General features: G+C 44.0%; 2 protein-coding genes across 3 annotated transcripts in view; one reads left to right on the forward strand and one right to left on the reverse strand.

The window, feature by feature from the left end:
- The window catches only part of Hacl1 (2-hydroxyacyl-CoA lyase 1), a 34,175-nt gene extending 33,668 nt beyond the window's left edge, over nt 1-507 (reverse strand). Inside the window, exons 1-2 of the mRNA XM_052733864.1 lie at nt 393-507; nt 86-190 (exon numbers count right to left, since the gene is read on the reverse strand). Of these exons, the coding sequence (XP_052589824.1) occupies nt 86-190; nt 393-482 (195 nt within the window). The 5' untranslated portion in view covers nt 483-507. The remainder of the gene's footprint in view (nt 1-85; nt 191-392) is intronic.
- Nucleotides 508-634: 127 nt separating this feature from the next.
- The window catches only part of Btd (biotinidase), a 35,833-nt gene continuing 20,298 nt past the window's right edge, over nt 635-16,169 (forward strand). Inside the window, exon 1 of one of the 2 annotated variants that reach the window (XM_052733865.1) lies at nt 635-748. In XM_052733865.1, coding sequence (XP_052589825.1) covers nt 717-748 — 32 coding nt within the window. In that variant the 5' untranslated portion in view covers nt 635-716. Of the gene's footprint in view, nt 853-16,169 lie in introns of both variants that reach the window. The other variant, XM_052733866.1, reaches the window with a different exon arrangement.

The following is a 16,169-nucleotide window of genomic DNA, read 5'->3' on the forward strand; positions in this document are numbered from 1 at the left end:
AGGAACAGGGGTACGTGCAATGCTTTAGAAGCGATGGGACGCTGGGTGCAGCGAATAGCTGCCATTCCGCTGTGTCCACACTCACCGCTTGCTCATTCCTCATTCCGATGTACCTGATGCCCAGTTCCTGTGCAGCAAGGGCGATTTCGGTCACGGGGATGCCCACGACGCCGAACATGTACTCCACATTCTGGGGGGTGGGGGAAGAGGGGGAAACAGAGGAATAAACGCCGACCACCAGGCGACCCGGTCTTCTCGTCCTCCCGGGAGGTCCAAAGTGGGAAGGACCAACACGACCCCCGCCTCCACCTCCTTGCCCTCCGTCTCCATGGCAACGCGTGGTCCCCTGCCTGCTTCCGTAGAGCTTTTCGCTCCCTAGGGACCCGTCGTACTTGCGTTTTCAGGGCCTGGGCGATGACTTTAGCACCAGACACCTGCTCCTCGCTTCTGTCGCTACCCTCTGCCGAGTTGCTTTCTGGCATCTTCCACCTAAAGTTACTTCAAGGCACTCTGGCTGCCCACAGCCTCACTAGCCAAACAAGCTTCAGAGCCGGCCGCACGCTGTTGGTGACACCCGCTTCTGACCGACAGGAGGGCAGCCAACCGCTTTTAGTGAAGGGGAGAAGGGGCGGGGCTAGGAGTCAGTCCTGGGGAGGCGATAATGTAGGCACGCCCATTCGCAGTCTTTTCCCGTTTCCGCCATCAGCCGAGGCCAGATGAACCGGAGACCGCGGCCTATGCCGAGCGGGTAAGAAACCCAGCCTCTGAGGTGGCTCGCCGTGGTTCCGGTCTCCACCAAGGCAGCGATGCGGCTCAGTCCGGCGTAGGCGGGTGGCACATGCGCACCTCGAGGTGAAAGCAGCTGGAGACCATGTGGGGAGGGGGCGTGGCCCCGGCTCCCGTCCCCGCCCCCGCCAGGGCTTCTAGCTGATGGGGGCGAGCCGCGCTAAGGCTGCTGGGACGCGGGCCGCTTGGAGAGAGTCTAAAGTTGAAGAACATGTCCTATGGATCGTGTTGTCATGCTTCGGTGCCCTCTGGTTTCATAACTTTGTGGTTTTGCACTCCACAGAATGTGCACGTTACTTAAGTCTGTGAGCAAAGGTCTACTTTTTTTTATCAGAGATGACACCAAGCTTATTTGCCGAGGGAGAAACTTGTCCAAAGCATTCTATACACCGCAGATATTCTATATCTGCCGCCGCCTGGTTTTTTAATTTATTTATTTTTGTTACAGTTGAGTATCACTAGTCTGTTAGAGCTATAAGTTAATAATTGAATGTATGATTTCTTAGCTTTTGTGAAAGTAGTAATGTTGGTTGCTTTCTAATTACGGGTTCAAGGCTAAGCCTGCTCGACATGGGCAGCACATGCTGTATAGACAATAGTCCATTTATAGCACCTTACGTGGATTCCTTTCTCAAAACAATCACTTCCAGAACTCTGTATGAATTGCAAACTGAACTCTGATTTGAACAAATCACTGTAATTCAGATTAAGAGGTTTTTAAAAAAGGATCAGACTTCAACGGGCCTTATTTTGCCATTTAGCAAAGAGAAAAATCATTGAGCTGGTTCTTGTCTTCACCTTGCAGTTCAGGGCACAGTATTCCATGCTTCCCTTGCCTGTAATAATTCAGCAGAAGTGATGTAATCTTGACTGCGAGGCCAAAAGTCTCTACTGTTCCATCCAACTGCAACATAAGGACCCCAGGATCTGTAATTTATACAACGCACGCTGTGCAGACTTTGCACATGTTAATCATAATTGGCCAGAAGTAGTGGCGTGTACCTTTAAATCCCAGCACTTGGAAGTGGAGACAGGTGGATCTCTGAATTTGAGGCCAGCTAGTCTACCTAGTGTGTTCCTGGACATCCAGGGCTGTGTAAAGAGACTCTGTGTCAGTAAACAGAGAGAGAGAGGTGAGGGGAAGGGAGGGGAGGGGACGGGAGGAAGAAAGAAGGAAGAGAAGGAAGGAAAAGACGGAAGGAAAGAAATTTGGCATTGTTTTTAAATTCACTTGTTACAGGAAGAATAAATCTTAAAAAAAAAATGTGCTTAAAAAATGTGCTAGAGATTGAACCTAGAACCTTGTGCATATCAGGCAAACACTTTACCACTGAACTATATCTCCAGCCCTAAATTTTAACTTTCTTAAAAAACAAACAAACAAAAAACAGAAGGCTAGGGGGCTGGAGAGATGGCTCAGTGGTTAAGAGCAGTGGCTGCTTCTCCAGAGGACCTGAGTTTGATTTCCGGCACCCACATGGTGTCTCACAACCATCTGTAATTTCCCTCTTCTGGCCTTTGAGGGCACCAGGTACTAACATAATGCACAGACATGCATGAAGGCAAAACACCCACGCACATGAAATAATAATAAAAAAGAAAAGAAAAGGCAGTGTTGGCAGCAAGCTTTCCAAAGGGCAGATCCAACCAGCGGAGTCTCAATAGTGGTTATTCTAGGGATCTGGATTTGACTCTATGAGGAGAGGCTTGATAACTTTCTTCCAAGTGGGTGAAGATAATATCTAGGGAACAGTGATTTAGTAAGAGCTGTAAGCCGGGTGTGGTGAGGCATGCCTGTAATACCTGTACTCAGGAGGCTAAGGCAGGAGGATCCCAAGCTAAATGCCAGCCTGAGTCCAGAGTGACGCTGACTCAAAAATAAACGATTTAAAACAAAGAGTTGTAATGTTATGCCTAGAGAAGATTAACCTTCAGGAGAAGGCAGCTTCTATAGGCAGTAATTCCACGGCCCCAGACTGTGGGTTTTATCTCTCAGTTCACAAGAATACTGGAAGTCTTTGTGCTCATTTTTAAGCACAACCCTAGCTGAACCTGTGAAAAACAGACCATGCCTTACCAAAATGTAGTGCTTGGTTATCAAAGAACAAATTAGTGTTATTTGTTATTCTTTTTATTATTTATTTATTTTTGTTTTTGTTTTTTGTTTTTCCAGACAGGGTTTCTCTGTGTAGTTTGGGAGCCTGTCCTGGAACTCACTCTGTAGACCAGGCTGGCCTCGAACTCACAGAGATCCGCCTGCCTCTGCCTCCCGAGTGCTGGGATTAAAGGTGTGCGCCACCACCGGCTTATTTGTTATTCTAACTTCATATTGTTGTTGTGAAACACCGAGACCAAAAGCACGTTCAGGGAGGAAAAGGTGTCACAGTCTATCTTTGAGAGGAGATTGTCAGGGTAGGAGCTAAAAGCAGGAACCACGGAGGAACCTACTTGCTGGCCCCCTCTTCGGCTTTCTCCGGACCTGGTGCTTAATTAGCCCTTTCATACAGCCCTGTATCATCTGCCTGGTGAGCTAGGCCCTCCTGCGTTGATTAATGTTCATCTTGCTTCGTCCCTCACAGATGTGTCCAGAGAGTGACAGTTGTGTTATGGAGACTGGTTTCTCGTGTGATTCTGGGCTGTTTCAAGTTGACGATGAATGCTGACTAGGAAGTTTGTGACATTGTAGAATGGCTAAAAATCAAACTGCAGACAAAAGGAGAAAATGGAAACTGAGTACAGGTCTTCTTTTCTGGTATGGGGACTGAACCCAGGGCCTTGTGCTTGCTAGGCCGCGACTGCACTTGTTGGGTCTGGGAATCAGGCAAATATTAAGGTCGAGGCCACCAAAATTAGATGAGCAGAAGCAACTGTATTCCATCACTGCGGGGTACCAGAACTTCTAACTGGTTAGGGCCACAGGGAGGTTGGGATCTGCATTGTGACCTCTAGCAGGGGAGTCGGCCCTTTTTTTAAAGCAAAAGCTGTAAGTGGGGCGGAGGGTGGGGGGTGTCAAGGTGATTTAAGAAAAGGAATTTTTACAATTTGAAGTTAAGTCTTGGGTGATGGTACATTCCTGGAATTTACAACTTGTGATAACATTTTATAATTAGTAGTACAATTTGTGATAACAAGGTGTTTGTACAAGCTTAGCAGGGGGTTTGTAGAAGCTTGTTTATACAAGTCTGGTTATCTTAACCCAGCTCTTGACACAGCTGGGGTCTTGTCTTAATTTTTAATCAACTGTTCTTCCTGTGGCTGAGAATATAGGGCAAGAGTCAAGCAATAGATGAAGCTGGGTAGGTGGGCTAATGTTCAGACTTACTCTGGGCCTTTCATACAACTAAGCCCTGCTCTTCCTTTTTTATGTTAAGACAGGGTTCACTAAGTTGTCCAGGTATGCCTTGAACTTTGGGTCTTCTTGGCTCAGCCTCTGAGTAGCTGAGAGTACAGGGCTATGCCATCTGCAAGTAAAAAGCCGGGAACAAAAATAAAAGGGAAATCTATATAAAGCTCTATTTTTTTTTTAAATTTATTTTGCAATACAATTCAGTTCTACATATCAGCCACGGATTCCCTTGTTCTCCCCCCTCCCATCCCCCTCACCATCTCCCCAACCCCCCCCCCCCCCCCCATTCCCATCTCCTCCAGGGCAAAGCCTTCCCCACAGACTGAGGTCAACCTGGTAGACTCAGTCCAGGTAGGTCCAGTCCCCTCCTCCCAGGCCGAGCCAAACAATCCTGCATAGGCCCCAGGTTTCAAACAGCCAACTCATGCAATGAGCACAGGACCCGGTCCCACTGCCTGGATGCCTCCCAAACAGATCAAGCCAATCAACTGTCTCACCCATTCGGAGGACCTGATCCAGTGGGGACCCCTCAGCCATTGGTTCATAGTTCATGTGTTTCCATTCATTTGGCTATTTGTCCCTGTGATAAAGCTCTATTTTTAAACACAACCCTTAAACTGTACTGCAGGATATGTGCTGTAGGAAATGTGTCAACAGAGACAGAACAGGCATAAAACAATGTAATAAAAAGATCGGTGGAGTGAAACAAGTCAGCTTGACTCTGTTCGCTTCTCCTTAAGTTTATGACCTGTAGAGTAGCAAAGCTTAGAGATAGGCTTGAAGAAGAAAAAAAGGGAAAACAACTTTATATTCTGGAACTATTAGGGACAGCTCAGTAATAACTCAATAAATAAATAAATAAAAACCCTGTTTTGTTGAAAGGCACTGAGCACGTTTCCCTGGTGCCCTCTGACCTAGAGAAAGCTGGATTCCTGCCCAAGGCCTGAACTTTGATTAGCAGTTTAATGCAGCCACCACCTAGCACTGGAGCAGGGAGCAGTGTGGAAAGAAAACAGAAAGAATGTCATTTTCCAGAGATTTCCAGGGCTGGAGAGATAGCTCAGCAGTTAAGAGCACTGGCTATTTTTCCAGAGAACCCGGGTTCAATTCCCAGCACCCATATGGCAGCTTACAACTGTCTGAGACTCTAGTTCAAGGGTATCCGATACCTTCACACCAATGCACATAAAATAAAGTTAAATCAGTTATTTGACAAAAAACGAATGTGGTTTTTCCTGCTTTATCAATTATGGATTTGTTTTTTTGTTTTGTTTTTTTCTTTTTAAAGTAAATTTGAAAGAGTTTAACATTAGCAATGACCACCACAATGATATGTGTGGTATGAAGGCACAATGACTTAGCAGCAGAGTGTTTCTCCTCGGAATAAAACTGACTGCAAAGTTCCCAGGTGTAGGGTTGAACTGGAGACATTTTCATAATGGAAGATTTAAGCCTGTAAACAGATTTCTTCATCATAACCTTTGAGCTCCTTCTTGGGGCTTATCAGCAACTCATTATTCTTATAGTTAATGTTTATGACATATTCCGGACACATGAAAGGATCAGAACTTACTACATATCCATAAACCAGCTTCTAGCTTAGTAAATACGCAGTGAACTTCCTGTGCCCTGGTCCCCCAGGGCATCTCCTTTCCCATCCCATAGAGGGAGCCATGACTTTGAACTTAATGTTTATAGGACCTTCATTATTTGTTCTTAAAAGTGTCTTAATCTGTTTTCTGCTGTTGTAAAAGAGTATATGAGACTAGGCATTATTTATTTGTTCTGAGGTGCTGGGGAGGCAATTGCTCTACGTCTATCCCTGTCCTTCCCCCTGCTCTTTATTTTGAGGCAGGGTCTGTGAGTTGCTTAGCCTGGCCTTGAACTCACTCTGTAGCCCAGGCAGGTCATGAACTGGTGAGCCTTTTGCTTTAGCTTCCCAAGCAGCTGGGGATTATGGAGTCTGCATTACCAGCCCTGGCCACTGTTAAGTACTGTATAAAGACACTTATTTTTGCCCACTGTTCTAGCAGCTCTGACGTATAGGAGCCCATGGCTAGCATTCATTTTTGGTGAGGACCTCAGAGCAGAAAGGCAAACAGATATATGAGGAAGAGAGAAAAAGAAGGACAAACTAGAGATGGCTAACTCATTCCTAAACAATTCATGAGTGTGAATGACTCAGACACCTCCCACTAGACCCCACTTTCCAGCATGGCTGTGTTAAGGTAAACATACCATTTAGGGGAGCACAGTCAAACACTAGCAGACATTTAGGTTACTTACTTCCTCAGGGTATGAACAGTGTTCTCTAAGATTTTTTTAAAGGATTTATTTGTTTATTTTTATTATTTCATGTACACTTGTGTTTTGCCTGCATGTATATCTGTGTGAGGGTGTCCGATCCTCTGGAACTAGAGTCACAGACAGCTGTGAACTGCTATGTGGGTACTGGGAATTGAACCTGGGTCCTCTGGAAGAACAACCAGCATTCTTAACCACTGAACTATCTCTCCAGCCCCAACTCTGAAGATTTTTGTATGTTTTATACCTATATGAGAGTTTTGTGTATAATACTGGTGTGGGGGTATTACTGGTTTTATCAGAAATTGTCAAATTGTCCTCCAAAGTCACTGTAAGAACTTACATTCATACCATCATTGTGTGAGAACTGCCCTTTTTCCTTTTCTCCACTAATTGGAAACTTACTGTTTTTGTTTTTGCCAATCTAGCCTGGCATGGTAGTGCACACCTAGAATTATAGGTGTGCACTACCTAACACTTGGGAGACAGAGCAGAAGGAGGGGTTCAAGTTCATCCTCAGCTCTATTGTGAGTTCAAAGCCATACTGAGCTGCATGGTGTCCCATCTCAAAATAAATACATAGATAAATAAGTAAATAAAATTAAAGATAGGAGAGTTGAGGATGACTAGTTAGGAAGAGGATTACTAGCAGGGAACAAAGAAGGGTAATGAGGGAGAATATAATTGAAATACATCATGTGCATGTGTAAAATCTCATAATAAAACCCACTATTATACATAATTAACATATGCTAATAAAACATTAAAATAAAATTATAATTTTTTTGCCAATTTGATGGGGATAAAATGACTTCTCATTTCCAAAGATACTCTGATTATGAATGAAGCAAAGTGTAGTTATGAAGGCTTTTTTGCCCATTTCTTTTTCTTTTTCTTTTTTTTTTTTTTGATAGTGTTTCTCCATGTAGCACTGGCTGTCCTAGAACTCACTTGTAGACCAGGCTGGCCTCTAACTCAGAGATCCACCAGCCTCTGCTTCCCGAGTGCTGGGATTAAAGGTGTGTGCCGCCGCCGCCGCCGCCGCCGCCGCCGCCGCCGCCGCCGCCGCCGCCGCCGCCGCCGCCGCCACCACCGCCACCACCAGGCTCAGTTTGCCCATTTCCTTACTGGATTATTTATCTTTTTCTTACTGGTTTTTAGATATCTTTTATATGTCCTGAATGCAAATTATTTGTCTTTTAACTTTGTTTACAGTTGCTTTTTTTTTTAATTTTTGAAAAAAATTTTCCTACTTGACCCAGGTTGGTCTCAAACTAGAGATCTGCCTGTAGTTCCCTTTGAGATGCTGATTTTTATAATTATCTGTGACAATTGTTTTCCTTTAAGTTTTATTTTTTGTATCTCGTTTTATAAATGTTGCCTAATTTGAAATTATTAGGCCTTTTTCTGTATCAAAAAGTTTGTTTTCTCTTTTGTATTGGTTTGATTTTCTTTGACCTTGGGTTTGCTGTGTAGCCTAAGCGGGCTTTGAACTTGGTATCCTTCTGCCTTAGCTTCCGGAGTGCTGGGACCACTGATATGTACCAACACGCCAAGCTCATTCTTCATACTTAAGTCTCTAGGGTACCAGGTGACCTGGACCAGCAAGTGGTTCTTCAGTGACAGGGTCCTGAGGGGGGAAGAAAACCAGCAACAACAGCAACAGCCCCAGAAACTCTGGGATCAGTAGATCTCAAATAAGCCGATGGCTTATGCCAAGCAAGTTTATTAAGAAGTGCAGCCTCTTGTATACATTTTACAGGGGGAACATGGGACAGAGTCAGCAGAAAGTGATCATACAATGGGACGGTGTCAGCAGGAAGCTAATCAGGCAATGTTGAACAAAGAGGACACATGGCATCTCAAGTGTGTAGACAGATGGAGCACATGGCAGCTTTGGGACTGATAACTCCAGTCTCTTCAGGGGAAAAGCCAGGTTCCCAGGAACTAAAACCTTCCCTCCTTCTAGGTCCTTGATCTAGCCACAGATGAGATCTTGCCAAGTCTGCCCCTGGGCAAGGACACAGAGCTAGTGTAGTCTGTTATTTCATGGGGCCTCGGAGAAAGCCTTGGATTGGCCTGGCTCACAACAGATCAGGGAATACACATGGGGAGGCTGGAACCTGGATTTGTCGTTTCTATATAATATCTTTATTAATTAGGTTTGCTTGGATATCTATCCACCCCAAATTTAGTGGTGAAAAGAACTACCATCTATTTCATCTATCTGTGAACCCTGGTTTAGCTGGGCTCATTCATGATTCTGTGGTCATTTACCTGTCACCTGGATTATTCTTACACTGGCAGTTGACAAACAGGGTTGTCTGTCTGGGCATCTGGCATATCTGAAACACATTTCTCATGCGATACCTGGTTTCTTCATAGCTGTGGAATGGAACAATACCCATTGTATAAGCCTTTGCATGTTTGGTAATGTCCCATTCAACACAAGTTACTTAGCTGAACTTAGATTAGACTGAGTTAAATTACATTATGAGGAAATAGAGAGGGAACTAATTGATTGGTTTTTGCAATAGTCAATTTACCATAATAGTTGTTGAAGCACCGTTTCTAACAGTTCATTCTTATTCCAGTGTTATGTTATGTCTCTTTAGATACACATCAAGTTTCATATATGTATTACTTATCTGTTGCTATGATAAAATACCATGACCAAAAGTAACTTCAAAAAGAAAGAGTGTATTTATTTTTGGTTTACAGTTCCAGAGGGATAGAGTCCAGCATGACAGGATGGCAGGAACAGAAAGCCAGTTGATCACATTTTCATCCACATAGGAAGGGGAAAGAGGGAGAGGGAGAGGGATTCCCATGTGCAAGAAGTGGCATGAGGCTATAACCCTTAAAGTGACCCCCAGTGACATACTTTATCTGGAAAGACTGTACCTCCTAAAGGTACCATAACCTTCCCAAACAGTGCCATCGGCAAGGGATCAAGTGAGCAAATACATGAGCCTATGGGATACATTTCTAGTTGAAGCCATTACATATATATGTTACATATATATACACCATATATATGGTCTATTTCCACCATATATACCAAATAAAACTTTCTATTATTTTCCTCTTCTAACACCTATATCATACTACTTTACTCATCTATTTTGACAATGTCTTTATAGTTTTTGTTTGTTTTGTTAAGACAAGGTTTCTCTATGTAGTTAGGTTGTCCTGGAACTTGTTATGTAGCCCAGACTGGCCTTGAACTTACAATCCTCCTGCCTTAGCCCAGGTGTTGAGATTACAGATCTGAGCCACCACACCAGGTTTCTGTCTTATTCTTTGTGTGTGTGTGTGTGTGTGTGTGTGTGTGTGTGTGTGTGTGTGTGTTTTGTATGTACATATTTGTGTGGAGTGTGTAGTTATGTGTTGAGGTAGATGTTGAATGTCTTTTTCCATTGTTCTCCACCTTATTTTTGAGACATGATCTTTCCCTTAACCTGGAGCTCATCAATATAGCTAGACTGGCTGGTTCCAGGGAGCCCCTTTTTCTCCCCAGTGTTGGGATTACAACCATACACCACTGCTTCCCACATTCACGTGACTACTGTAGATCTGAACTGTAACATACATGGCAGGCACTTTACAGGCCAAGCCATCTCCTGAGAGCATCTTCTCTATCTAAGGAAATAAAGAGGAAAGAAGAGTCTATAGACTAAAAGACACTTGAAAGATCTATTTTTTTCAAGTGGGCAATAGTAAATTAATGTACAATGGTAATTTATTTTTATCTTATGTGCATTGGCATTTTGCCTGCATGTATGTCTGTGTGAGACTGTCATATCCCCTGGAACTGGAGTTACAGACAGCCATGAGCTGCCATGTGGGTGCTGGGAATTGAACCCAGGTCCCCTGGAAGAACAACCAGTGCTCTTCACCACTGAGCCATTTCTCCAGCCCCAACTGATAGGGTTTTTTTGTTTTGTTTTGTTTTTTTGTATCCCAATATTAGGTTTCTCTGTCAATGCAGTAAGCCAGATCAAGCTGAATTAAAAAGATCAGGTTTAATGAGCCAAGTACTCTCAGGTGACCTTTGCAACTCCCCAGAGGTGAGGCATGGGAGGGGAGGAGGAGAAATCACATGACAGGTCTAGAAACTGGGTGCTTAAATACCCTGTAGGTGTGGTCTTGCGTTTCTGGGGAGGACCATGGACTTTTGATGGTCTTTCTGCAAGGGGCGGGGTTTGGAATGGGAAGGAGTAGGGTGGAGGCAAGGCAGAGTTTCCAGCCAGACACCAACAAAGCTGTTAGAAAGAAAGAAAGAAAGAAAGAAAGAAAGAAAGAAAGAAAGAAAGAAAGAAAGAAAGAAAGAAAGAAAGAAAGAAAGAAAGAAAGAAGGAAGGAAGGAAGGAAGGAAGGAAGGAAGGGAAGGAAGGAAGAAAGGAAGGAAGAGAAAGAGAGAGAGAAAGAAAGAAAGACAGAAAAAAGATGTGGTGGTTCTAAAATGTTATGATTACAGGAGCCATTATGGGTAAGGTTGGCTGATTTAACAAAAAAACAAAACAAAACCTGGACACCTAGACGCATAGTTAAATTTAGTTTTAGATTCTCAGTGGAATAAAGATACTCTTAACACTTTTTATGTGAAATTCGGATCTAACTGGATTTCCTATGTCTGACAAAAACCATGATTTTATTCAAGATGGTAAAGTAGTTTACATTAGCTAGCCTTTCTTGTAGCTAGAAGAGATTGCCAGGCAGGGCTTTGGGGGAAAGTTGATGGAACTGGCAAGTACCTCCCACTTCTGCACCACTTGGTGCCTAGAGTCAGAGCTGTCACCTTGCCACCACAAGGTAACCCTGAAGTTGGAAGACACATGCAAAACAGTGAGGCAGAAAGAGAAGAATCTGGGACCTATTGAAATCTCTGAGTCCCACCTCATGGGAAAAAAGTTCTATATCCTGTGTAGGTAGAAGTTCCTGTCCTCAAGCCGCTCTCAAGTAACCACATAGAGGCTTAATATTAGTTATAAATGATCAGTCAATAGCTCAGGCTTGTTACTAGCCAACTCTTACATTTTCAACTATCCCGTATTTTTATCTACACTTTGCCATGTGTGAAAGGTAAATGGTGCTGGTGGCAGTGCTGGTTACTGCATGGAAAGGTCACAATCATGACAGAACCCAGTGGTACTTTTACAGCTTTATTAGGAGGGAAAGGAAGGAAAAAAGAAAGAGGAGAGCCAGGCCTGGTGGGAGAGGGAAGCAGGGAACAGAGCAGAGAACAGAGAGCAGAGAGAGAACAGAGAGAGAGAGTGGGGGTCCCTGTCCGGCTTTTTAAGGTGAGTACATAGTTGCCAGTGTCCCCTGATGATGTAAGACACAAGACCCCCCCCCTCCCCCCCGCAGCTGTACATGTACAGGATCCTAACAATGCACCTTGGTACCTTTCCTCAGTACAGCATGTCCATCTTGCTTCTCTCTGAGTCTGCTCTCTATTCCTGATTCCACCTTTCTTCTTCCCAGCATTCTCAGTTTGGCTCTTCCACCTAACCTTATCCTGTTCAGCTATTGGCCAGTTAGCTTCTTTATCAAACCAATCACAGCAACATATAGTCACACAGTGTAAAGGAATATCTACCATACCAGGATGCTTCCAGTAGCATTAGGACACTTTGCTCCTCTATAGAATTCCTACAAAAACCATCTGAACCTATTCTGTATTTCGAGAAATCTACGGGAGTCTGCTTAAAGGGTAAAAGGGATTTATTATGAAAGAAAACTCACTAAAACAGAATAGGAGAATCGTTGCATGGTCCTGGAAGGCTGAGGTACTGTCCCATGCTGTCCTGAGTCATTCTGCCATCCAAGCCCACGAGAGAGAGAAGACCTGGGTGTACTGTCTCAGGTGTTTAAGGGTAGCCCCCAGGCCACATCCCAGGAGAGGTACTTCAAGGTCATAGGTAGGTTGACCAGATATCCATTACAATTCTGAGATTGGAAGATGAAGCTGTGGGGGGTGGGGGGTACAACGGAGGTGGTGGGGGGTGGGGAAGGCTCTGCCTGTGTAGGTATAGCCCAGGCTGCTATGGAACTCACCATGCAGCAGCTCATGCTGACCCAGAACTCACAATAATTGTCCTACCTCAACCTACCAAGTGCAGGGGACATTTTCTAGGAGATTCCTCATTTTAGCTAACTTTTTTCATTATTTTCATATTTCTGTACTCATGATTTCTACTTTATTATTGATTATTTTTACATTTCTCATTTTTCTCCCTAATTAGGTTAGCTGATAGTGTTCTATTTCCTTTTCTTTTTAGCACAGAACTTTCTTCTCTCGGTTTCTGTTTTCTCACTTAATTTCCACATTGATTGCCCGCTGTCTGCTTCCGTTAGCACCACACTGCTCCTTCCCTCACCCTGGACTGTTGGCCGCTTTTCCCAGTTCGGCATTGCCAAGTTTACAACATCTGCCTGCTGTTCTGTAAACAGACTCCTCATGTTTATTTCCCGTCTGAGGGCCTTACCATAGGTTTTCCTTCACTTCCTGCTTAACAGAACTTTGGCTTTGACATGTTTTCCTTTTCAAGAAAGGCTGATGAGACTGAAGAGATGAATGCTCCCAAATGCGTGCATTTTCAAACATGTTATTAGTTACTTTTAAATTTCAACCAAATCTTGACATCTTGTAGTAATTCTAAGTCATATTTTCTTTTTCAGAAATGATCCTGTAGGCTTTTGCTAGCACTAATGTTATTGTGATGAAGTGTGAGAACAGCCTGAATTTTTGCCCTTAAAAATGCCTTCTGCTGGGCCGGGCGGTGGTGGCTCACGCCTTTAATCCCAGCACTTGGGAGGCAGAGCCAGGCGGATCTCTGTGAATTCAAGGCCAGCCTGGGCTACCAAGTGAGTTCCAGGAAAAGGCGCAAAGCTACACAGAGAAACCCTGTCTTGAAAAACCAAAAAAAAAAAAAAAAAAAAAAAAAAAAAAAAAAAAAAGCCTTCTGCAGGGTTGGGGATTTAGCTCAGTGGTAGAGCACTTGCCTAGCAAGCACAAGGCCCTGGGTTCGATCCTCAGCTCCAAAAAAAAAAAAAAGCCTTCTGCAGGGCTGGAGTTTTAGCTCAGTGGTTAAGAGCACTGGCTGCTCTTGCAGAGGACCTGGGTCTGATTCTCAGCACCCACATTGTAGCTCATGACCATCTGTAACTCCAATTCCAGGGGATCTGATATCCTTCATGGGCACTGCACACATGTGCTACATAGACATGCATGCAGGCAAAACACCCATATTCATATAATTAAATAAATAAATCTTTGTAAAAAACTGCCTTTAGCCAGGCATAGTGGTACTGTTATGCCCAGATTGGGACCCCCAAAGACTTCACCACAGACCTTAGGTTCAGAATGCAATAGCATGGTTTATTTCTGTTTGTTTACAAGCCGCGGGCAGGGAAGCTCGATCCAAAGCACTCACTCGTAGTCGTGAGGCCAGGAGGAACTTGCTTTTTCTTTGTGTGGCTAGCTTTTTAAAGGCAAAATCCACAAGCCCTTCAGGGGGGTTGGGGGAATTTTGCATGGGTGCAACTCAGATTGGTTTATTTTTATCTCTGTTCTCTTTTAATTGGGTGAGGGTATGTAACCTTTGAATTTACTGGTTGGTGGTTACAATTTATTACTTTGGGGGCAGTCCAGCACAAGTCCCAGGCTTTGTCCTTGAGCCACCATGGGGGCTGGCTGGCCAAGCACGTACTGCACATAACTCTAAGTTGGTGAGGGGCCCCAGAAAGTAAACATCTGGTTGAACTTTGAGCAGTCTTTTGTTCATGGCCCTCCCAGAAACTGCTTGCTCAAGTCTCAGGAAACTGAAATTGAGGCCTGATCTCTGAGAGAAGACTGAGCAGCCTGTTATGGCATCTGCTTGGTCCTTTCAGTACAAGCCCTTGGGAGCCTGAGGCTGGGGGAGCATGAGTTTGAGGCCAGCCTGGGCTACATAGAGAGACCTCGTCTCACCAAACAAAACAAACAAAAACGCCTTTGATCTTTTGAATGTCATTTTTTGCCTTTGGTATGAAGAACTTTCTTAGGCGTTCTCTTCCTTTCTTGAGTTTTGCTGTCTCTTTGGTCATTTGAATCTACTTGTGTCTCTAGAGAATGTTCTTCAATTATAGCTTTAAATATTTTTTCTGATCTATTATGCAGTGCCTATTGTATTAAAAATTGTCTGAGCACCCACTTAACATCTTAAAATAAGACTCATTTACTAGCTGAAAGTTTCTGTGGGTCGGAGTCTGAGCCAGGCTTGGGTTCTGCTCTAGATCTTGCTCTCCAGGCTGCAGGGACAGTGTCAGCCAGAGTTCCAAACTCTACTGGTTGTTTGAAGAATGACTTGATTATACAGGGAAGTCCCTGAGGTTGTGCCCACCCCACAAGTCCTTTTGTTGTCCTGGATCTGCTATTCCCCTTTCATTGGAGCTCATCCAGCTGACATCCTTACCGATCATTTTCTCTAGACTCCTTTTTAGGTCTTTATTCCCATTCCTATTGCTCACTTTTTAAATCCTTGAACAATTCTATCATTTACTTTATTTACAGCATCATCTGGTTCCTTTGACTATTTCCATATTTGCCATAATTGTGGGGGGTGGGGTGGGGTGGGGTGGGCACAAGCCTTTGAGGGCAGAGGTAGACATTAGGAGTATCAAGTGTCTTCCTCAATTGCTGTCCAGAATCTCTCACTGAACCTGGGGCTTGTAGATTCAGCTGGACTGTCTGGACAGGAAGCACCTGAATCGACCTGCCTCCACCCCGTCAATGCTGGCCTTACAGCTGCACATCACCATACTTGGCTCTTATGTGGCACTGGGATCTGAACTCGGGTCCCCACGCTTGCGAACAGCCACTTTACCGGCAGGGCTGTTTCTCCAGCCTTATTCTTTCCCCCTCTACTTCTTTTCTAATCCCTGTCAGGTGACATTTCATTTCCTTCCCCTTCCTCTGCATCCTCCTTCCCCAGCCTTTCCTTCCTCAGTCTCTTCTTTCCCTCCTTCCTGCTCCTCTTCCTTTTAATGCTTTCGTCTCCTGTCTAGTTTGTGCTGGTTTTTATATATAAAATAAGCAGTTGTTACTTGGTTTTCATTCATAACAGTGTTTAGTTACAATTTTTACGTGCTTGTGGTAATTTTCTGGTGAGTAATCTTCAGTTTCTTTTCTTACAGTATTTTTCAAAATATCTTCGGCTTTTTGTTTACTCGTTTCGGAGGGAGTGAATCCTTGCAGCGCTATTTGGGTTTATTCGTAGGCGTTCATGTGAGAGGTAAACAAGGCTATGTGTTGATAATTACCTTCTCTCAGCACTTTGAAGATATCTCATTTCTTTCTCTGATATTGGAAAGTCTACTATTGTTCAGATTACCATAAAAAAATCACTGTATCTTTTTTTTTCAAATTAAAATTATTATGTGGGGGTGGGGGAGTGCATGCCAGGTGCATGTGTGGAGGTCTGAGAACAGCTCCCTAAGGTTGGCTCTCTTCCACATTTAGTTGGGATTTGTGGCATGAACTCAGGCTGCTGCAGCTTTCCCCACCGAGCTATTGGAACGATTCCAAGTAGCTCTATCTTTAAAGTTTTCCCATGATTGCTTCTGTGTTCCTTTCTTTCCTTCCTTCTTTCTTTCCTTCCTTCCTTCCTTCCTTCCTTCCTTCCTTCCTTCCTTCCTTCCTTCCTTCCTTCCTTCTTTCTTTCTTTCTTTCTTTCTTTCTTTCTTTCTT

The sequence above is a fragment of the Peromyscus californicus genome, unplaced genomic scaffold, assembly GCF_007827085.1.
Source record: "Peromyscus californicus insignis strain IS unplaced genomic scaffold, ASM782708v3 Scaffold_12__1_contigs__length_115047231, whole genome shotgun sequence".
Classification (NCBI taxonomy): domain Eukaryota; kingdom Metazoa; phylum Chordata; class Mammalia; order Rodentia; family Cricetidae; genus Peromyscus; species Peromyscus californicus.